The sequence below is a fragment of the Podarcis raffonei genome, chromosome 7 (genome assembly GCF_027172205.1).
Source record: "Podarcis raffonei isolate rPodRaf1 chromosome 7, rPodRaf1.pri, whole genome shotgun sequence".
Taxonomy (NCBI): Eukaryota; Metazoa; Chordata; class Lepidosauria; order Squamata; family Lacertidae; genus Podarcis; species Podarcis raffonei.
Window position 1 is genome coordinate 81672268 of NC_070608.1, and position 23707 is coordinate 81695974.

The 23707-nt window shown below is 42.8% G+C and overlaps 2 protein-coding genes across 6 annotated transcripts in view; both read left to right on the top strand.

Annotated features, from left to right (window-relative positions):
• Nucleotides 1–79: 79 nt before the first annotated feature.
• On the top strand, nt 80–16237 carry LOC128417952 (sodium-dependent neutral amino acid transporter B(0)AT3-like). Its single transcript, XM_053397216.1, has 13 exons — nt 80–586; nt 700–1229; nt 3690–3830; nt 5893–6030; nt 6442–6623; nt 7767–7877; nt 8649–8761; nt 9884–10012; nt 10398–10548; nt 11399–11603; nt 12561–12720; nt 14161–14317; nt 15976–16237. Exons 2-13 carry the CDS (start codon nt 1031–1033, stop codon nt 16156–16158), a joined length of 1869 nt encoding a protein of 622 aa, XP_053253191.1. The 5' UTR covers nt 80–586; nt 700–1030; the 3' UTR covers nt 16159–16237.
• A 4408-nt stretch (nt 16238–20645) lies between these two features.
• LOC128417950 (sodium-dependent neutral amino acid transporter B(0)AT3-like) overlaps nt 20646–23707 on the top strand; it is a 41275-nt gene continuing 38213 nt past the window's right edge. Inside the window, exons 1-2 of one of the 5 annotated variants that reach the window (XM_053397210.1) lie at nt 20648–21535; nt 21584–22700. In XM_053397210.1, the coding sequence (XP_053253185.1) occupies nt 21062–21535; nt 21584–22700 (1591 nt within the window). In that variant the 5' untranslated portion in view covers nt 20648–21061. Of the gene's footprint in view, nt 22701–23707 lie in introns of all 5 variants that reach the window. The other 4 variants (XM_053397214.1, XM_053397209.1, XM_053397213.1 and 1 more) reach the window with 4 other exon arrangements.

Consider the following 23707-nt stretch of genomic DNA (forward strand, 5'->3'; position numbering starts at 1 on the left):
TGCAAGGATTTACTAGATACTTAAAGGAAGCCATGAACTGTAAGCTGCAAGTCAACAGCAATCCAAAACTACTAGGTTACACTGTTGCTGACTCTTTGAAAGTGAGATGTTTCATGCAAGAACCAAACATATTGGGGTGAAATACCTCTATGTGTATGATGTGGTAAAAGATGGACTTGTTGAATTGGCGTATTATCAAACCAAAGAAATGACAGTCAATATTCTGACCAGTCCTCGACCAAGAGACTGTTTTGAGAACCTTTGAGTTAAGATGGGACTCCCAGTGGTTCATTTATTGAGAAGGGGTTTGTGGGATAATCAGTTTCACATAACCAACATGCTTAAGTCTAATTAATGCATGAAGGGGTTAATACCATAGAGTATGCTGTCTGTCAGGCTTCACTATCTACTTCCCCTCAACTTGGAAGGAACTACGTAATCAAGCCTTTGTTCTCCAGTTTACTTGAGAAGCTCAGCATGTGAAGAGGTTTGAGTTGGTTGCTCCAGCTCAACTGCATGGCTCTCAGCATCCATTCTTGAGTTCCTCTACCAATAATTTAGGAACTTCTGCCGCTTTGTAACTAAGGTGAATATTACTGCCTGTGCAACCTTTTATGAAACACATGAACCTGACCTTTGAAGAGTGTGTAAGTAAACCATTTTTTAACTTACCAAAGTGTGGTCTTTTTCCTATGCTAGGGAAAGAGGGAACCTTTGGGAAAGGTAATACAATTTAGAGTTTAGATGGAAAGGGTTAAATTATATCTTCACTGCTTCCAAGAGGTAAGAATTTTTCTGTTAACTTCAGTGCCTCATCTCAACTCTGTAATTTGTGTGGCTGTAGGTTGCTAGGTTGTTTTATCTGGATTCTTTGGTGTGATGTCGCAGGTGGAAGTTCCATCCATTGTTCATAATTCCTCTTCTGCCCCCCCCACCCTGCTGCTTACATGGTGAGTGAGGAGGTTCAGTTGCCTGGCTGCTACTAATATTGGAGAAATACGTGGTGAAAGGAAAAAAAGAGGTTGTAAAGATGGCAACTGATCAACCCAAAGGCAGTGTTGAAGAGTATAAAGTAAAGATGGCAACTGATCAACCCGAAAGCAGCTCTAAACACTCACAAAGGCCCAAGTGGGATAGTAAATTCCAGTACCTTTTAAGCTGTTCCGGATTTGTTGTGGGTCTTGGAAATGTGTGGCGTTTTCCATACTTGTGCCAAACCTACGGAGGAGGTAAGAGAAAACCCACCTTTTAATTGATTAGTTGTGTTCAGACTAAACTATGACACGCTCCTCTTGTTCTAAAATAATATGTGTTTGGGGTGTGCCACACCCCTCTAATCTCTAGATCCAGCAACTGTTAAAATTGAATCAATGCTTCAAATTCTTGGAATAGCCAGGCTAGCTCCCAGTGAGGTGACAGCCTGGGTGGTGGGCCATTAAGGGAGATTAAGGAGCACTATGTGAGATGTAAAAAAAGCCAGAGGTGGGAACAGTGGTGGCCTAAAATGGTTCTGCAGAGGCAGCTGCAAACGTACTCAAATGTTGCTACGCTCCACCTGATGGCCTCAGCTGTGGCAGATGATAGCTAGAGGGAGGAGACTGTCACAGAAGCTGTAAAAGGGGTGGAAGTACTTTTTTTGGTGGGTTGGATAAAAAAAATAAAATTCCATTTATATCCTGCTCTTCCTCCTAAATGACAGATGGCTAAGTGCACAGAGCAAAACAACACAGAGACAGTGGGGACAATATGTCACTAATTTTTCTGTTAACTTCAATGCCTCACTGCGACTCTTACGATTTGCATGCAGAGCTTAATAGTATTACTGAATGACTTACAACCCAAGCTTTAAGTCTTGTTGGGATTGTTATCCATTGTTACTGATTGATTTGGTTTTACTGCATGGATTTAGTGCCTGAGTGAATCAAGTTGTTTACTTTCTCTGACTAAATGGACATGGATTTTTTAAAGTGTTTGGTTTTTTTTATTGGCAAGAAACATGATAAAATAAATAGCCTTGGCTCTAGGCAACCATGACAATAAGAGCCAGTGTGGTGTAGTGGTTAAGAGTGGTGGACTCATAATCTGGTGAACCGGGTTCGATTCCCCGCTCCTCCACATACAGCTGCTGGGTGACCTTAGGCTAGGCACACTTCTCTGAGGTCTCTCAGCCTCACTCAACTCAGAGTGTTTTTCTGGGGGAGGAAGGGAAAAGGAGATTGTTAGCCGCTTTGAGACTCCTTAGAGTAGTGATAAAGCGGGATATCAAATCCAAACTTTTTTTAAAAAGTGGTGTTTCTGTACTTTGACTCTTAACACTGATAAATGATTTTAAGATACATACTATTCCTTGTTGAAAAATGAAGAAATTAGAAACAAGCTACTTTGTCCAAGAGCAACTTCCTTTGCAGCAGCAAAGTAACTTTTTGTCAATCTTTTCTGCTTCTCCAGGAAGGCAGATAATTTAAACATAGACCAAGGGAGCTATGAACACCTGAGCTGACTCTAGCTGATTCCCCTCAAAGTTGATTTAACTTTGGTTTTAGAAAACAACACTGCCAAATCAAAAGAGACAAGGCTATTTTGTTCTACCACTATATGACCTTTAGGAACACTAACGTGGGACAGGGTAAATGATTGGTAGGGGAGGCATAAATACTTTATACTTTCTGAGTTTTTGAAGTATCATATGACAGAATCGTAAAAGCATTGTTCAGAATGGATTATTTGCAGAGAGCTCCCCCCCACATTCCAGAATTTTAAAAAATGAATACAAACAAGCTAAAATGTAACTGCAAAACAGCATTTTTTCATGACTTTCACCTTCTAGATCTTCTACAGCAGGTCTTATTTATGCAGTTTAATCCCCACCAATAAGATGTGCTTTCAATGCATGCCACAGTAAAAAAACAACCCGCTAACAGTTGTATATTATTGCCTTTTTGCACAGTCCTAAGCAGGAAGAACATGATTAGCTCTATCTACAACATTTCCCTGCCCCTCATATTGTTTATATCAGAGGGGGCAATCCTGATTCAAATCCGATATCAACATCACAGCTTCCCCAATGGAGGGTGTAGTTAATAATCCTTAGCTGTAGTACCCTTGCCCCTTCATGGAACTAGATTTCTCAAGAGCCACAACTGGGAGCCATAGCAGTTAAGGAGCACCCGCAGATTTTCTTACCTCAGTTGATCACCATATGAAAAAAAAACCTCTCTCGGTCAACTGCTACAGCTTTGTTTGCTTTACTTAATAATTATTTTACGTACAACATACGTACCTAACCGATGCTGCTAGTATGATGATAATACTAGTAGAAAGTTAGAGGTGGAGGAGGGCATGAGCAGTGGCATAGTGTGTGGGGGCCCAGGGGGCTGTAGCCCCGGGTGCAGAATTCTGAGGGGTCACAACTAGGCATCCCCCCCGGCATTGGCTTCACCACCCTGGCGAAGGCAGCAAAGCAGTCCAGGCCCATGGAGTACAAGCATGGATGGAGGGAGGTGGACAAGGGGCATCCCCAATGTGGCCTGGCCTGGCCAGACAGGCCTCTGCAGGCAGCTGACACAGCAAGGCCCCACTTGGCTGGCGGTGTGCTCCACCAGTGTCAGGGGACTTGCCCGCCCTGGGCGCCGGCAACCCACGCTATGCCACTGTTATGAGCTAACTGTGCTTGGAAATTGTGTTTCTAGGAGCATTCCTGATTCCATACATCGCCACGCTTGTGTTGGGAGGCATCCCTGTATTTTTTCTTGAATTAGCTGTAGGGCAATGCTTGAAAAAAGGCACCATTCGACTCTGGTGGCGCATCTCACCTTACCTGGGAGGACTGGGTAGGTTTCTGCAATTGCCTTTACTTGTGATTATACAATCTTCTAATCATTGCTCCTTCCTGGAAAACGCATGGGCTACATGAGGATGTAAAAGCAAACCCAGTAATGGTAGGGTAAAAGGTAAAGGAGCAGTCAAAGGCAAGTATGGGGTTGCAGTGCTCATCTCGCTTTCAGGCTGAGGGAGCCAGTGTTTGTCCTCAAACAGCTTTCTGGGTCATGTGGCCATCATGACTAAACTGCTTCTGGTGCAACAGAACACCGTGATAGAAACCAGAGTGCACAGAAACGCTGCTTACCTTCCTGCCACAGCGATACCTATTTATCTACTTGCACTGGCGTGCTTTTGAACAGCTAGGCTGGCAGGAGTTGGGACAGAGCAACGGGAGCTCACCCCGTCACATGGATTTGAACCGCTGACCTTCTTATTGGCAATTCCAAGAGGCACAGTGGTTTACACCACAGTGCCACCCGCTTACCAGTAGTAGTAAACTCAGGCAGTTTCGTGCTTATCTGTCTGGAACAGGGGTCAGCAAACTTTTTAAGGAGGTTGCTGGTTCACCTCCCCTCAGACCTTGTGGCGGGCCGAACTGTGTGTGTGTGCACGCATGCGGCAGAGGGGGGCTTCTCTCTCCCCCTCTCTCCCCCAGCCCCTCCCCTGCTTTCCTACCTCCTCCGCCGCTCTCCCTGCGGTTGGGAGCCAGTGGCTGTGGTGGTGCTTCTTCTTTCTGGGCCAGCTTTCTCAGGCACCAGGTGCAGGGCCAGCAGGCGCACCAAACTCCAGCCAAAGCCCCGTGCCTGTCACGACGCCCACATTGCAGCTATGGACGGAGAGGCCAGCGGGTAGGTGTCGAGGCTTTGGATTGGCTGGCTGCTGGCACCAATCAAAGCCCAGCTGCCTTCCTCCACAGGGCGGGGAGAATCCAAGAGGAGGGAAGCGGCGCCACCATGGTGTGTGTGAGGGAGGGGAGGGGAGGGGGAAAGGCACCCGGAAAAAAATTGCAGAACAAAATGGCACTGCCTGAACAATGAAGCTTATCCAAGCGGCGATTCCAGGACCGTCTGTGGGCCGGATCCAGAGAGCAATCGGGCCTGATCATGCCCATGGGCCTTAGTTTGCTGACCCCTGGTCTAGAAGATAAACAGAGCCATGGGGCAGCCTGTCCGATTTCACCACCTGAGTCAAAATGGGAATTGCCTCCCCCCCCACCCCAGTTTGTGGTTATCACCACAGCGACAACTATTTATCTACTTGCACTGGCAAGTAGATAAATTTTGAACTGCTACGTTGGCAGGAGCAGGGACCGAGCAACGGGAGCTCACCCCGTCTTAGGGATTTGAACCGCTGACCTTCTGATTGGCAAGCCCAAGAGGCTCAGTGGTTAAACCACAGCGCTACCCGCATCCCAGTACAGTGGTGCCTCGCAAGACGAAAAGAATCCGTTCCGCGATTCTCTTCGTCTAGCGGTTTTTTTGTCTTGCGAAGCAACTCCATTAGCGGCTAAGCGGCTTAGCGCTATTAGCGGTTTAGCGGCTTAGCGGCTATTAAAGGCTTAGCGGCTGAGCTGCTAAAAGGCTATTAGTGGCTTAGCGGCTTAGAAAAAGGGGGGGAGTGGAAAAAAATGGCGAGACTCGCAAGACGTTTTCGTCTTGTGAAGCAAGCCCATAGGGAAATCCGTCTTGCGAAGCGCATCGCAAACGGAAAACCCTTTCGTCTAGCGGGTTTTCCGTCTTGCGAGGCATTCGTCTTGCGGGGCACCACTGTAGTGGTAAACTCAGGCAGTTGCATGCCTATCTGTGTAGAAGATAAACAGAGCCACTCAAGGGCAACCTGTGTGATTTCACCACCTGAGGCAAAATGGGAATTGCCTTCCCCCACCCCCCCACCCAGTTTGTTAGCACCAACATTTAATTCACAGAGCAATGTTGTTTTCCAGACTGCCAGAGTTCAGGTAGTAATTGGCTTTGATCTTTCCATTGTGTGAATCAGGCTCTTGCAATATTTACGTTAAACAGCAATTGTCTTTGTTCATGCCAGTTCTGCATGTGCTTGTATATTCCACAGGTTACAGTTCTCTGATAGTGTCCTTCCTAGTGAGTGTGTATTATAATATGCTTTTGGCCTGGATTTTGTGGTATTTTATAAACTCTTTCCGAAACCCGTTACCTTGGAGTTCCTGCCCAACAGATACCAGCAAACCAGGTGAGTTCCCAAGTCTCTTGCTGCTTTCTGTTATTAGTATCTGCTTTTCTATGTATCCTTCAATAACTGCATTAAATTGTTTGTCCAACTCTGCCACAGTCAGCAACTGTCAGACCCAGCTGTGTTCCTGCCATGCCTCCTTTGGCCCTAGCCACAGATTGGGATAAGCAAGGTCTAGACACAAAGCCCTACAGGTGCCCATTTTTCTGTGCTGGCTGGGGCTGATGGAAGTTCTAGTCCAAAACATCTGGATGGCACCATATTAGGACAGTCTGCATGGTGCGGATAACACCAAGATTGCAGGTTCGATCTCTATATGGGACAACTGCATATTCCTGATCGTCAGGATCCTTTCCAACTCTTCTATGATTCCATCTGTTTTGATAATGCCTTCTGTGCTTGTTATTTCAGAACTTATTGAAGAATGTCACAAAAGTACACCTACTAATTATTTCTGGTATAGGTACACTTTAAACATAAGCACAGATATTGGAAACAGCGGTCCGCTTCAGTGGTGGCTGGTTTTATGTTTGGCAGCCTGCTGGTTACTTGTGTTCATTTGTACAGTACGAGGAATTGAATCGACTGGAAAGGTGAGCAGGGATTATTATCAGACACCTGTATTTCACTGACCTGGTCCTCACTGAGGTGGTAAAGCCATCTTTGGACTGCACCATGTGAGACAGAAGGCAGCTCACATGAACGAATGTTCTGTCATATTTTAAAAAGGCACCTGCCCATTGAAAACTAATACGTCTGCGAGGAGGCTAGGTTAGAATCCACATGCAGGAGGTATTTTTTTTCATGTGTTTGATCAGCAATACGTAAAGCAAATGAGAAACAAAATTATGGATGAATTAGCTATAAAGTGCAACTATGAGGAACACAAGTGTTCCCATTAGACTGCAGGGCTAAAGCACCTTGGGATGGAACAGCAGTTTAGATGGCCTGACTCGGACTGTGTCATAAAACGTCATAATGAATAGTCAGTTTAATAATATATTGCTTCTTTGGGCAAATATGTTGAGCTTTTTGGCTACCATACACCCTTACATTTTAACTGATTTAGACATTATTTTCGGATAATGAATCCCAGTTATGTCCAGGAAAATCTGGATGTATGGATAAACCCAGCATTCTCTGGTGACTTTATGCACCTAATAAAACAAACGGTAGCCTACAGTGTTGATCCTTAAGGTGTCACAAGGTGTTTTCTACCTTTTTTCTCTGCAACATAGAAAAAATGCCTGCTTGCCTTTTTAATTAGTATCCTGCTTCTCATCCAAAGAGTTCAAGCTACTCTCTCTTTCCTCTTGCACACAATCTGCTCACAATCTTTCAGTCAGTTGGACTGGAGAATGGTCTCAAGGTCACCAGTGAGCTTCATGGCCATAGGCACCAACTTGGACAAAATGTTGGGAGGGGGCCCCCACTGCCTGCACTTCCCCCACCTCCCTGCACTTCTGTGGAGCACACTTCCACAGGTTTCCTCAATTCAAGTCTGCCATGTTAACCACTGCTGCACCACACTGGATGGCACCATTATGTGGTGATTTACACACATGCACGAGCTTCTACATTTCCTCAAACCACCCTAAACAAAAACAGTTTATCACTGAGTTGGATTCAGCTGCAACTGTTCAGTAATTTTGTGTGCACAGTATCTGTTTCATAGTATTGCCTTAACCTCTTCCTGACACTCACTTTTTTCTTCTCTGCTTTGCTCTTCCTCTTAGGCAATATATTTTACAGCCCCATGTTCTTACCTAATTCTAACATTATTCCTTATTTATGGACTGACTCTCCCAGGAGCCTTTCATGGATTAGTGTACTTCATGACTCCTAATGCAAGTATTTATTCAATTGATCCTTGGTGTTCCAGATGATGTACGGAAAGTCTGACTTGGTCTTTTAGAGGTGGCTTTGAACTTTGAACTTTCCTCCATGCTGCTTCTTTGTTTACCACTTAATACTAGTTGGGATCCACACATATTCTGGCAATTGTACTTTGTTAACTCCCTCTGGAATCCACGAAGAACAGAAACTTGTGTAAAAAGTGCCCTTTTCTAAAATTCACGAATATAGGCAACCCTGGGTCAATTCTTATTTTTCGGCAGACAGGGCAGAACTACACTTCGTTGTGCAAGCATGGGGTGTCCCAGTTCTGTATTTGACTTGTAGTGCTGGGGCGAATGCAGAGATGGAGAGATGCTTTTGCAGAGGACGCCAGTGGGCAGGTCATTAATCCTCCCTATGCCCACCAATTCTTCCCTACAAATGCTCCCCTGGGCTGCTTTTTTTTTCTCCGTCTGGCAGGGCCCAAGACTGGAAGATGCGCAAGTGAAGGTAAAAGCACTCTAGTGAGCATTTGTAAGGGACTATCGCCAAACATGGAAAGAGTTAAGCACTCTCTCCTACACACCGATTCTCCCCCTCCAACAAGTCCCCAGCAGGCAGTTTGTGAAACACTTGTTTGCCAGTATATCTGAATTTGTTGAATTCAGAAAACACACTAATTTTCCACTGCTTGCCAGGAAGGCCTGTATCAGTGAAATATACACAGGAATTATGAGACTAATAATGTTTTTAGCCCTGATATCTCTCTCTCTCTCACACAGCTCAAGAAGATCAACAATCCACGTGCCTGGCTTGATGCAGCCACCCAGATCTTTTCCTCTCTTTCTTTAGGATTTGGGGGACTCATAGCATATTCAAGCTACAACCCGTCAATGTAGGTATAATCTTGCAGTTTTGTTAGCTTTTGCTCACAATGTGGAGAGGAGCTGTTTAACGCAGTCAAATAAACTTCTATGAGATAGCGCCTCAGTGATCTCTGGAGACAAGACTCAATTCTCATTCAGCCCACACTGGAGCCCAGGAAAAGCGGTTGGCTCTGTTCTCTTGATGTTTTCCTGTGTGAGCAACCCAAAGATGCTCTCTATTGTTCTTTCTGCAATGCCTGTGCTGGGCAAAGTTCAGCTACGTTTGAGATGCAATAATGAGAAGGCGAGTGACTGAGGCGGCTGCATGCTCTCAATATAACTTATGCCTTAAGGTTCCTGTGAGAATAAAACAGCATAACTTGCTTGTATGCTACCTTGGAATCCTTTGGAGAAAAGTGAGCTCTAAATGTGATAAAAGTGATAATATCTGGGCCCTCTCCAGTCCCAGAATGATGAGAGATTTCAGGGATTCCAGTGCATGCACCAGGGCTGGTTTCTGTTGAATGAGATCTGAAGAGTCTTACTGACATTTCTGTATCAAAAGGCTTTAGTTATACAAATATACAGCATCAACACTCAGATGGATCCTCCTCCGCCAGTAGATTTCTAGAACCCCCAGTGCCATTTCATTGGATTTTCACAGACGGTTAGTCAGGCCTTGTCTTTTTCAGACTCTGTTCTAGGGCTGCCTGCTTATTTTCTCTTTCCCACACACAAAAATTGAGGACAATTTTTATTGTAATTATTGGTAGGTTTTAAACATATTTTTATACATGTTTATAGTTTTCATTCTATCCATGTTTAATTGTATTTCAATGAATTTTTTTTCTCTAGTGGTTCATGTTTTTAAATCGTAAGCTGCTTTGAGTCCTGTCAGCGAATAAAGAAATTAATAATAATAACAATGACAAAACCAACATATTTCAGTAGTGCCTTCAGCTATTTAGTTTCTGTGACAACATGCCATCTGTCAATTGCTTTGTTTTACTGTTCTGGGATTGAAAATATTCAGTGAAGAACAGAGTACAAGTACTTCAAATAAAATAATAAATGTATAACATTAGAAGTTACAGACTCGGTGCTGTGCTTTGTAACGTTTAATCGGGTTGTTATGTACTTGTTTTTCCTAGTAATGACTGTGAACTGGATGCTGTCATGATAGCAGCAATAAACTCTTTGACTTCTTTGTTTGCATCAATTCCAATTTTTTCGATTCTGGGGTTCAAAGCAACAATGGCCTATAAAGAATGCTTGGAAAGGTGAGCTGTTAAAGTTTCACAGTTAGGAACCAATTTAAGGTGTTGGTCCAAGTTCACAATTTTTGTTTTTTATTGTCTAGAATTTTGTGTCACCCCCCCCTTTAAACCAGTTTAGGGGACCCCAGAGGGCAGAATTAAAATAAGATTGTAGCATAGAACACAAAGTATACAATCCTGCATGTTCCATGTGCATATTCATTAATTCAGGTATACAGGCAACTTCCTTTTTGTATGGGGGTTGCGTTCCTGGTCCCAGCGCACGTCAGTGGTTGTGCATAAACCCGTTTGGCCCCTGGCCTGCCCCTATTTGAATCAAATTGCTGTTGTTTTTCTTAGGAACTATGGCAATGCAAATAATTCGTATCATTCCTGACTTTACTGACAGAAATGTTAAAAGCATCACCAAGGCATTCAGGAAAGACAACATCACTGTAGACAGCAGCACATTTTGGCTCAGTTATTTGAATGGAACAGATATCAATAAACTGGCATCTCTCAAACTGGCAAATTGTGATCTCCAGTATTTCCTGGATAAGGTATTGTACTTGCATTGCATGAATGAATGGGGCTTCCTTCTCTGGTCACATTCCATGAAGGCTTCTGCAGCTTCCACTGCATTTTTCTGTAGTTTCTCTGCTGGACCTCTGCCATGCTGCAAGGGGGTCACAGCCCTCAGTCTTCAGCTACCGTTGATGTGATGGCCTAGGCAGGAAATTCTTTCAGAAGAGCTGTGTTTAGCTCCTTGGTTTCATACAAGCTGCTGTGTCTCTGGTAAACAAGCTTGTTACTCTGCCCATATGTATGAGTGCACAGAGACCACAAGTTGTTTGCCTGGTTATCTCTGAAGAAACACAATCTACCATCCCCCCTACAACTACTGTTACTGGGGTGTTCTATGGCCACTTTATTTAGCCACAAATACTTGCACACAGAAGATGGGGCTCAGGGTACCCACCAAAACTCTAGTCCAGCTTGAGAAGTTTCCCCTTATAATTCTGCAGAGACACACAGAAACCATATCTGTGTCTGCACGTATGAGCACTAAAAGAGCCACAGAAAGCAACATGTGAGCTTAGGTGGCTGCTTTTATTATTTTATTACCTTTCCTTCACCCTTAGCTCCCAGGGCAAGTGACAACGATTTAAAATGCAACACTAAAAACAAATTACAGCAACTTAATACCACTAAAACATGGTGAGTCCCAAAAATGCACATCTCAGGTGTCAAGGGTCCAGGTCAAGATAAGAACTTGTCATCGGTAATGACTGTATCTTATTCCAGATGATGGCTAAATGTTGAGTAATACAACATTTTGCCTCTGCATTAGAATAAATGACATTTAGAAATCAATCTGACAGTTTTTACCATTATTTGTGAATTTTGCAGAGTGTTTCTGGAACCGGCTTGTCCTTTATTGTGTTCACTGAAATCGTCATTAAGATGCCTGGATCAAACACGTGGGCGATTCTGTTTTTTCTCATGCTGTTCAGTCTTGGTGTATCTTCCATTTTTGGACTCATTCAAAGTATCTTGACGCCTCTCACAGAATCTCCCATTGTGTCTAGATACATATGCAAGGAGGCTGTATGTGGTAAGGCATCTTCCTCAAATCCTTTTCTTTGCTGTTAACCATGCTCAAGATTAATATGGTTCAAAGTGCTTCTTGTACATTATTTCAGCTATTGTAAATAACAGTAGCTTAATACTATCTCTGTATTGCAGATGGGGGCTGAGATAGGGTTCGTGGGCATGACAGTATTTCAATGGGATATCTTGGCTCATTGCTCATTCTCTTAGCTGCTACTGTTGTTTCAAGATACGTTCTTTCCAGATTCATTAACCTCCCCAGGGAGGTTTGGCTGCCACCTTCATTATACATCTTTAAGTGTCAGGCAAATAAAGTTCCTCTTCAACCAGGCCTTGGGAGAGAGAGAGCCAGTGTGGTGTAGTGGTTAAGAGCGGTAGTCTCGTAATCTGGGGAACTGGGTTCGCGTCTCCGCTCCTCCACATGCAGCTGCTGGGTGACCTTGGGCCAGTCACACTTCTTTGAAGTCTCTCAGCCCCACTCACCTCACAGAGTGTTTGTTTTGGGGGAGGAAGGGAAAGGAGAATGTTAGCCGCTTTGAGACTTCTTAAAAGGGAGTGAAAGGCGGGATATCAAATCCAAACTCCTCCTCTTCTTCTTCTATGGCCTTTTAAATGTGTTTGTGTGAGCGGGGGTGATTGTTTTGTTTTTGTTCTATTTATTATGTGCTTTTATCCTGTATTTTTATCTTGTGAACTGCCCTGATATCTCCGAAGGGCACTACATAAATTAATAAACAGTAATAACAATAACAATAATCTGGCGAGCAGAAAGTGTACAGTCTTAATGATGCCACATTGCACTCATTAACCATTAAGGATAGGTGAGTGGCAAAACTTGGGTGTTTGACAAGAACGGAACAGACGTGTTGGGATTGATTATAAACGCACATGTGAACACCAATGGTTAGGTTTTCTTTTATTTCATTTGTGTTAATTGACTAATGAATGTTGTTGTCTGTAGGTTTAATATGCCTTTCTGCTTTTCTGCTGGGCCTGCTTTTTGCTCTGAGATCTGGAAACTACTGGCTTGAGATGTTTGATGCCTTTGGGGGAACCATGCCTTTGTTAGTCATTGCTTTCTTTGAAGTGATGGGTGTTGCATTTCTTTATGGAATGAAAAGGTATGGCTATGTTTCTTCGTATATGTATCTGGATAAGCCCTTGGGTACATAAGCAACTCAAGGCAGATGAACACGTGAGGCTTTATTCATCACTAAGCATTTCTATTGATAAATGAACACACTATGGAGAAGCTAGGCAATCCACCTACATCTTGTGATGCAAATCAGGATTTTTTAGTGATGGAGTGCCTTGCCTCCCCCCCCCCCGGCCTGCTCCCCCACTTACATGGAAACTAACTCCAATGCTTGAAGAGGGTTTACAAGGTAAACTGGTGTCTAATCTGCTTCAGACTGCTTTAGTGAGTTGTGTTTCAAAACTGAATACTCATCCATGGGGGGAGCCGTTATGTTTAATATGAGGGGCATTCAGTGTGAAGAGGTACAGTCGCCAACAGCCATTGCTATTTGAAGTGGTATGGCCCAGGACCCAGATTTACCAGCACCCCTCATCAGAGGGGTCATGAGAACCAAGCCCATTGATAAGCTGGTGAGGTGTGACACTTCCATTTCCCTCCTTTATCCTGTGAAAACAACACTCTAAGCAAGAAACCTTTATTTAGTCTATTTATTTAGAAAAGCATTTCTGTACCGCCAAAAAAAAAAACACTGGGGTGATGCACAACATTAACATAAAATACAATTGCAAACAGTACAAATAATTGTGGAAGTGGCTGGCTAAACAAAACATTAAAAAGCAATGAAGATCTGATTTTTAAGCGAAGCAGGAAAGTCTGCCAGATCTGTTCCTGGCCTAGGTGCAGCAAGTGATACCTTTTTATTGTATTTGAAGTATAATCACATGTCTCCCTGCTCAGAAATAAATTCCATTGCATACAGTGGGAATAAGATCCCAGCTAAGGTTTGCAGCCTTATGCATAATTTGGCGATATACACCCCACAAGTTGCAATAGGATAAAGGTTTCCTATCTGTTGTGTTTAATTTATTTGTGCAAACGATCATTTGATTTGGGGGGGGGGGGTTGTGTGCATGTGGCCTCCTTAACAGCCCAAGCAACTGCCAGGGAGGATAGATCTCTTTTTGACGGAGTCCTTGATTTGAAAATCCCTCTGGTTTAAAAGATGAAGAACTCTAGGCAGGGAGAGCAGGGGCTTCAAAGTTAACACCTGGAAAGGAGACGGAACAGGCTAGCTGATCAGTCTTCCCCACTATGGAGACATGTAATACATTTCTATTTCAGTCACAAAAATCTTTTCTAAATTAGCACATAAACGTTTTACGCAAACGTTTTACGCAAGCCTGAATCCTCTTTTGTTTGCATTTCCCTCTTTTGAGTGATGCTTATGTAGCTGCTCTACTTGTTCAAGTGATGAGCAGGCATGCGGTCAGAGGAGAAACAGAAGTTTAGCTGGCTTCATTTTTAATAAGGTTACATGCAATTGTCCACTGATCCTCACTAAATATATCCATTTCATTAACAGATTCAGTGCAGATGTGGAAAAGATGATAGGAAGACCACTAAAATGCTATTGGAAGGCAATGTGGCTATTTTTCTCGCCAGGGACAATGCTCCTAATTTTTTTCTTCTATGTACTTGTTGAGCCACCATCAAGCTACAATACTTGGAACCCAAATTATGTAAGTTACCTTTATACAAGTCATTACTAGTCTTTCCCTAATTTGCATTCATGGGGGGGGGGATTGAGCTCTCACTCCAATCTTGCTGCTATGAACTCCTGAATTGATAAAGATGCTCTGCTTAAGCACAGAATTCCTGGGCTATCACCGATGGTTCACTAGGGCTTACAGGGGGTCCTGCAGCTAATTAACCTCACCAGATTTTTTTATGCTGAATTTTTTTAGATATGCTGTAAGCCACCCAGAGTGGCCGGGGAAACCCAGTAAGATGGGTGGGGTATAAATAATAGAATTATAAATTATTAAGTATAATCAACTGAGGATGCTTTATGTTGGCCTTTTTATTTAATGTGCTGCCTCTTTTGTTTCAGCCGGACATTTAATAAATGGTTTTACATTTTGATTTTATTACTCTGCTGCAAGCTGCTCTAAGAGCATTCCTGAGGAGCAACTTAAAAGCAGGTTGAATAAACAGACATCCTCTTCACACCAAGCCCAAAGATGCCATCAGTCATATACTACAGCCCACCAAGGGCTTGACAGTGATCCTGGCTCTTGCCATCTAGAACACCAAGCTAAAACAGGCTTTACAGAACCCAACATGCATGCTGGGCTGTTTTCTTCTTTGTGGGGCACAGGAGGTGTGTGTCTGCTGTACGTGTAGTGAGCCAGCAAACTTGCATATGAACCTATTACAAGATGGTATTGCCTGGAGAAAGACAGTCAGGGTGTGTATCCACAGTAGTGGACAGAGGAGGAATGACCACTGGGGGTGGGACGCAGAAAGGAGTGCCATAGCGCACCTGTAGCAGCAAACATGCTTTTTCTGTATCGGTCTCTACTGTCACAGTAGGCGCTGTAACTCTCTAATGGTTTGCCTTTACCCACAAAGGCACATTCTTCCACTTTCTCCCAAGACAGATGGATGCCATGTGGTTCCTAGTCAACCATGCAGACACTGACCAGTCCCAGATCTGTTCAGCTTCATGAGTTTTCAGATGATCAGCCTTGATGATAACTGTTTGCTATCAAGTCCCAGCCTACATAAAAGCAGAGAGATTTTACCATTTGGTGTGACAGGAGTGAGCGTTCATAAAAACAGTGTTTTTTGTTACACACAACACACCACTAGCACAATGGGGCTTTCCCCCCCCCTCCTCCTCCCATGGCATCCCAAAATTTGCTCCAGAGCAGGCACCCCCAAACTCGGCCCTCCAGATGTTTTGGGACTACAGTTCCCATCACCCCTGACCACTGGTCCTGTTATCTAGGAATGATGGGAGTCGTAGTCCCAAAACATCTGGAGGGCCGAGTTTGGAGATGCTTGCACCAGAGGGTTTGGGAAATCCCTAGAAGGTATTTAGGGGGTGCACCAGTGGAGAGGAGAAGGCGTATATACCATCATGTGAGGAGACATTCTTGTGCTGATGATAGTCTTAGCCCTACAGTGCATGCAACTCAGGAGTCATCCCTTTCTCTTTTGGAATAATGCCAACCTTTGCTTAGCTCCCACTTTGAAGTATTAACAAGCTGTAATTCCTGTCCTCACTTACCTGGGAGCAACCCATATAACCTGATGGGATTGACTTCTGTGTAAACGCATAGAAGATTATGCTGTTCAGTGTGGCTTTCATGCAATACATTTGTTTCTCCCAAAGGTACATTTTCCTGCAAAGGAGTCAAAAAAGTATCCTCCCTGGGCTGTCATCATCTCTGAGATGCTTGAAACTGTACCATGCTTGATGATCCCTTTAGGAGCCATTTATCAACTTTGGAGAACTGTGTTGAAAAAGAAACTGCTACAAATAATACATCCAGACACCAGCACTGGTAGCACCTGATCTTAACTTTTGTTTCAGCGATCTGGTCACCCTTGTTTCCCCCATCCTATCCTGACCAATAAAAAAAGCCACACATGTATCCTCAAATTTAAGGTATTCACTCAGTAAGAATGTAGGGATTTCTACGTAAAACCATTTTCTAAATAAATGCATCTTTATATATAACATTTAGGAATGTTCATAATGCACAACACATAAATTATCTAGTAAGTCTTACTATGCCAACCATATAAGGCAGGTCCACATTCTTATACCTATATTGCAGGTGTGGGGGCTGAAACTGAAAGACAGTGCTTTGCCTAAGGCCATTCGGTGCATGAGATTTAGAAAGGGGAAAACTGCTAGGGGCTGATTACAAAATGATGACATTATAAGTGGACACCCTCCAAAACATAAGTAGACAGAACATGGTAATTCCACAGTAAGGATCTTTTCAGGCACTACCCTTACGACAGATTGTGATATATAAATAATAACTGGAATTTAGAAGACACAATCCATTAAGTCACAAGTTGTATTTTCTACATTGGAGATCTGAGTCTTACCAAGTAAATGGGCTATTACCAAGAAAGATACAACAACTGTTTTTCCTGAAAGGCCATGTGCAGTACAATAATAGTATTGATTTCTCAGCAAGGTTTAAGGAAAACCACATGGTTCTGGCAGCCACAATTATAAAATAATGTGCTACTGAGTTTTTAAAAAAGAAGTCACATTTGTAAAAGCAATTTACAAGGCTTAGTGAACGGAACACAGAAACTTGCAGCCATAGATCACTTTTTAGGCAAGATACCAGAATAGGCATCTCACCACTGTTGGATTACAGACAAATATATTTCCCCCTGACAATTCCAGGTTAGGTGAATTTTTTACACAGTAAAAAATACAACTAAAAATGGAGCATATCCCATTACTTACTTTGCTGATAAAATACTTTGAAAACGTCACTTTGAGCTCATGTATTCATGACACTAAGCGTACTTTCAAGCACCAAATTACTACATTTTTCCTGCTTTTGGATACAGGAGGTTGACTTAGCTATTTATTTCTTTTTCTTTTTTAAAGGAAAAATAAACCAGTTTACCTACAATAGGACCGCATTATTCAATCCAGAATGGCTTTGAAATCTCCATATAGTGATGGTTCTGTCACTTCCTTCAGGAGCTGTACAGAAGCTTCTGGAATTTGCCGGAGCAACTGTATTTCACCTGAAAAGATGAATGCTAAAATCAACCAATCGCTGCTCCGATAGACAAATCATTCCAAACAGGGTTATTGGGTGGTCCACAGGCTGTCTTTTAAAATGAGGGCGGCCATTTTTTGCCAATGCAATGACTCTGGGCTGCATGGAACACTGGCCCACCCCATCCCTGCACCCCCAAGGACATTTTGAAACCGCACATGATGGGGAGCAGGCTTCCTAGCTGCCTGAAGCACCGGCCCTCCTGTGGTTTCCAGTATTTGGAACCAGTGCTGCCTCCCACAGTGGAGGGAGAGCAATAGTCATAACGGCTAGTACCCATCTCCTCCCCCATGAATTTGTCTAATCCTCTTTTAAAGCCAACCAAGTTGGAGACCATCACTACCACCTGGGGGAGAAAATTTCGTAGTTTGACCATAAACTTGCCCTTCTCTAATATATATAAAAAGGAATTATATGGCTCTTTAAAAATAGTTCAATGCGCTTGAGAATCTCAAATACGTATAACAGATTAGCTTTTATTGCATGAACTATGCCCCTCGAAAGTACAAGGGAAATAATTTTATCTGTTTAACAAAAATTATATACTGCTTGATTGTAATAAAATCTCTTAAGTGATTCATAAGCCCACCTTACTGGACTGTTTTAAGGATTACAAATATAATGCATACAAAATGCTTTGCTGCTCTGACAAGTTCTTTATAAATACTAGGTGCTATTGATTCCAAACAGTAATTTTGAACACAGGTATTACTTAAATGTGACTCATTAGCATTACTGCACTTTGCTTGTGGCAGAAGACTCCTTTGCATATTGAGGGGGCAAGCCAAACCCAAGGCAGCCACCTGACAGGGTTTTCTTATCATGTTGGTTATCTTCTTTTTTTACTTTGTGGTGAAAGTGAGAGAATAACCATACATTGTCTGAGATCCCAAATATGTAAGTACACATGTTCAAAGAAACACACCCCAAGTTATTTTATGGGTTTCTCTTCATGCTCAGCATGCCTTTGATTGCCCAATCCACAGTTGCAACCTTACCCACACGGACTATTTGCTGAATATCTTGTTGGGGCAGATGAAGAAAATTTGTTTTCCCCTCAGGGAAAATGAATTAGCTGCTCTAAATTGCTTACTAATTGAAATTAAATGATTGATCACAATCTCTGTTAAGGCTTCTTTTTTCTTCTTCTTTGGCGATCAGTCGTAGCTGTGTAAGATTGTTCTCCATAAACACGGTTTTAACAGTGAGTCCGTAAGTGACTGGGGAGGTCAATTCTGGATCCATACGTCCTTCCACAGTGGGGACACAGGTTTCTGGGTGGGAGCTGATCACGGTGTGGATTTGCCAAGTGTGCCTTTCCCTTAGCATGTTTCCTGCTTTTGTCCTGAGTTCGAGCGTTTTCAAAGCCCATGACACGTTTGGTGATGGTTGTTCTCCAATTGGAGTGCTCACAGGCCAGTGTTTCCCAGTTGTCAGTTTTTTTACTACATTTGCCTTGAGAGAGTCTTTAAACCTCTTTTGTTGACCACCACCATTACACTTTCCATTTTTAAGTTCAGAATAGAGTTGATGTTGTAGAATCATTGCTTCGACACTGGTGATCTTTGCTTCTTCCAGTACACTGGCATTAGTTCGCCTGTCTTCCTAGGTAATGCGTACATGTTTTCGGAGACACTGTTGATGGAATCTTTCGAGGAGTTGGAGATGGCGTTTATAGGTGGTCCATGTTTTACAAGCATACAGTAAGGTTGGTAGTACAATAGCTTTGTAAACAAGCGCTTTGGTTTCCCTGTGAATGTCCCTGTCCTCAAAGACTCTGCACTTCAGTCGGGAGAAAGCTGCACTCGCAGAGCTCAGGCGATGCTGGATTTCGGCATCAATGTCAGCCCTTGTGGAAAGATAACTGCCCAGGTAGGAGAAGTGATCAACATTTTCCAATGTTACACCATTGAGTTGGATTTGTGGCGCTACAGAGGGGTTGTTTTTTGCTTGTTGGTGCAGCACTTTGGTTTTTGGGATGTTGAGTGATAGGCCAAGCTTTTCATAAGCTTCTGCGAAGATATTTAGGACGGTTTGGAGGTCATCCTCTGAGCGTGCACACGCTAAGTTGTCATCAGCATACTGAAGCTCTATGATGGAAGTTGTAATAACCTTACTCCTTGCTTTCAGCCTGCTCAGATTAAAGAGCTTTCCATCTGTTTGATATATGATTTCTACTCCGGTGTGGAGTTTCCTTTCAATGAAGTGTAGGATCATGACAATGAAAATAATGAATAGAGTTGGGACAATAACACATCCCTGTTTAACACCTGATCCCACTGTGAATGGTTCACTTTGAGAGCCCTTGTTACCGGCGATTGTTGCTGTCATATCATAGAGGAGCCAAATGTTCACAAATTTATCTGGGCAGCCAATTTTCAGAAGGACAGTCCACAGGGTATTACAGTTTACAGTGTCAAAGGCCTTAGTCAGGTCAATAAATACCATACACAGGGGCTGGTTTTGCTCTCTGCATTTTCCAGCCACAGCTAATAGAGAGATGCCTTTGATAGTTTCCACAATCTGTTCTCTCACCTTTTTAAAAGAGACTGATAATTTTGGTATCCCTAAAGTATAATGGGATCTCCTCTTTCTCCCAGATTTTTCCGATGAGCTTATGAAGTTGTTGTGTAAAGTCAATTCCACCCACTTTGAAGACTTTAGCAGGTATCCCATCAGGTCCGCTGGCTTTGTTGTTTTTCATTTGGTTAATAGCTGTAAACAACTCTCCCAGATCTGGAGAAACTGCAAGCTCATAGTGGGGTGAAATACCACTATGTGTATGATGTGGTACAAGATGGACTTGAATTGGGGTATTGTCAAACCAAAGAAATGATAGCTGACATTCTGACCAAGAAACAGTTTTTAGAACCTTTGATGTTATTCCCGGAGGTTCATTTATTGTGCATGCAATTGTTATATTTTCTTGAGAAGGGGTTTGTGGGATAATCAACCTCATATAACCAACATGCTTAAGTCTAATTAATGCATGAAGGGGTTAGTACCATAGAGTATGTTGTCCTGACAGGCTTAACTATCTACTTCCCCTCACCTTGGCAGGAACTAGTAATCAAGCCTTTGTTCTCCAGTTTACTTGAGAAGCTCAGCATGTGAAGAGGTTTGAGTTGGTTGCTCCAACTCAACTGCATGGCCCTCAGCATCCATTCTTGAGTTCTTATACCAATAATTTAGGAGCTTTCGCTGCTTTGTAACTAAGGTGAATATTACTGCCTGGCGAACCTTTTATGAAACACATGAACCTGACCTTTGAAGAGTGTGAAAGTAAACAATTTTTTAACTTACCAAACGTGTGGTCTTTTTCTTATGCTAGGGGAAACTTTGGGAAAGGTAATACAATTTAGAGTTTAGACGGAAAGGGTTAAATTATATCTTCACTGCTTCCAAGAGGTAAGAATTTTTCTGTTAACTTCAGTGCCTCATCTCAACTCTGTAATTTGTGTGGCTGTAGGTTGCTAGGTTGTTTTATCTGGATTCTTTGGTGTGATGTCGCAGATGGAACTTCTATCCATTGTTCAGAATACCTCTGCTGCTGCTCCCCCTCCCCCCGCTACTTACTTGGTGAGTGAGGTGGTTCAGTTGCCTGGCTACTGCTAATATTGGAGAAATATGTGATGAAAGGGAAAAAAAGAGGTTGTAAAGATGGCAACTGATAAACTCAAAGGCAGTGTTGAAGAGTTTAAAGTAAAGATGGCAACTGATGAACCTGAAGGTGGCGTTGAAGAGTATAAAGTAAAGAAGGAAACTCATGAACCTGAAGGCGGCGTTGAAGAACATAAAGCAAAGATGGCAACTGATGAACCTGAAGGCGGCGTTGAAGAGGATAAAGTAAAGAAAGCAACTGATGAACCTGAAGGCGGCGTTGAAGAGGATAAAGTAAAGAAGGCAACTGATGAACCTGAAGGCGGCGTTGAAGAGGATAAAGTAAAGAAAGCAACTGATGAACCTGAAGGCGGCGTTGAAGAGGATAAAGTAAAGAAGGCAACAGATGTACCTGAAGGCGGCGTTGAAGAGGATAAAGTAAAGAAGGCAACTGATGAACTTGAAGGCGGCTTTGAAGAGGATAAAGTAAAGACGGCAACTGATGAACCTGAAGGCGGCATTGAAGAGGATAAAGTAAAGAAGGAAATTGATGAACCTGAAGGCGGCGTTGAAGAGTCTAAGGTAAAGAAGGCAGCTGATGAACCTGAAGGCGGCGTTGAAGAGGATAAAGTAAAGAAGGCAACTGATGAACCTGAAGGCAGCATTGAAGAGTCTAAGGTAAAGAAGGAAACTGATGAACCTGAAGGCAGCGTTGAAGAGGATAAAGTAAAGACGGCAACTGATGAACCTGAAGGTGGCATTGAAGAGGATAAAGTAAAGAAAGCAACTGATGAACCTGAAGGCGGCGTTGAAGAGGATAAAGTAAAGAAGGCAACTGATGAACCTGAAGGCAGCGTTGAAGAGGATAAAGTAAAGAAGGCAACTGATGAACCTGAAGGCGGCGTTGAAGACGATAAAGTAAAGAAAGCAACTGATGAACCTGAAGGCAGCGTTGAAGAGGATAAAGTAAAGAAGGCAACTGATGAACCTGAAGGCAGCGTTGAAGAGGATAAAGTAAAGAAAGCAACTGATGAACCTGAAGGCGGCGTTGAAGAGGATAAAGTAAAGAAGGCAACTGATGAACCTGAAGGCGGCGTTAAAGAGTCTAAAGTAAAGATGGCAACTGATGAACCTGAAGGCGGCGCTGAAGAGGATAAAGTAAAGACGGCAACTGATGAACCTGAAGGCGGCGTTGAAGAGGATAAAGTAAAGAAAGCAACTGATGAACCTGAAGGCGGCGTTGAAGAGGATAAAGTAAAGAAGGAAATTGATGAACCTGAAGGTGGCGTTGAAGAGGATAAAGTAAAGAAGGCAACTGATGAACCTGAAGGCGGCATTGAAGAGTCTAAGGTAAAGAAGGAAATTGATGAACCTGAAGGTGGCGTTGAAGAGGATAAAGTAAAGAAGGCAACTGATGAACCTGAAGGCGGCGTTAAAGAGTCTAAAGTAAAGATGGCAACTGATGAACCTGAAGGCGGCGCTGAAGAGTACCAATTAAAGCCTGCAACTGATGAACCTGAAGGTGGCGTTGAAGAGTATAAAGTAAAGATGGAAACTGATGAATCTGAAGGCAGCGATGAAGAGTACATAAGGCCCAAGTGGGATAGCAAATTCCAGTACCTTTTAAGCTGTGCTGGATTTGTTGTGGGTCTTGGAAATGTGTGGCGTTTTCCATACTTGTGCCAAACCTATGGAGGAGGTAAGAGAAAATCCACCTTTTCATTGGAGATTAGTTGTATGCTTGTTCAGACTTAAACTACGATAAGCTCCTCATGTTCTAATATGTGTTTGGGGTGTTAAGCTGTGTTCCAGACCCCTGTAATCTCTGGATCCAGCAACTGTTAAAATTTAATCAATGCTTTTAATTCTTGGAATAGCGAGGCTAGCCTCCCAGTGAGGTGATAGCCTGGGTGGTGAGCCATTATGGGAGATTAAGGGGCTCTATGTGAGATGGCAAAAAAAAAGCCAGAGGTGGGAACAAAGGTGGCCTAAAATGGTTCTGTAGGGGCAGCTGTAAAGGTACTTAAATGTCACTACTCTCCACCTGATGGCCTCATCTGTGGCAGATGACAGCTAGAAGAAGGAGACTATCACAGGTTCTGTAAAAGGGAGGGAGAAATGCATTGCTAAATAAAAAAATAAATAATGCCATTTACATCCTGCTCTTCCTCCTGAATGACAGATGGCTATTTGCACAGAGCAAAACAACAACACAAGAGACATTGGGAAAGATATGTCTCTAATTTTTCTGTTAAATTCAATGCCTCACTGCAACTCAGATTTGCATGCAGAGCTTAATAGTATCGCTGAATGACTTACAACCCAAGCTTTAAGTCTTATTGGAATTGTTATCTATTGCTACTGATTGATTTGGTTTCACTGCATGGATTTAGTGTCTGAGTTATTTACTTTCTCTGACTAAATGGACATGGATTTTTTAAAATGTTTTTTTTTCTATTGGCAAGAAACATGAAAAACAAATAGTCTTGCTTCTAGGCAACTGTGACAATAAGAGTTCTTTAAATGTTTCTGTGCTTTGACTCTTAACACTGATAAATGATTTTAAAATGTGTATTATTCCTTGTTGAAAAGTGAAGAGATTAGAAACAAGCTACTTTGTCCAAGAGCAATTTCCTTTGCAGGATCATTCCTGGTTGTAACTTTTTGCTAATCTCTTCTTCTTCTCAAGGAAAGCAGATAATTTAG

Coding starts and splice junctions, on each gene's coding strand:
- LOC128417952 (XM_053397216.1), top strand. CDS start 1,031: ATGGCAACTGATCAACCCAAAGGCAGTGTTGAAGAGTATAAAGTAAAG. Junction 8,762..9,883: donor TCAAGCTACAACCCGTCAAT/GTAGGTATAATC, acceptor TGTTTTTCCTAG/TAATGACTGTGAACTGGATG. Junction 11,604..12,560: donor ATGCAAGGAGGCTGTATGTG/GTAAGGCATCTT, acceptor TGTTGTCTGTAG/GTTTAATATGCCTTTCTGCT.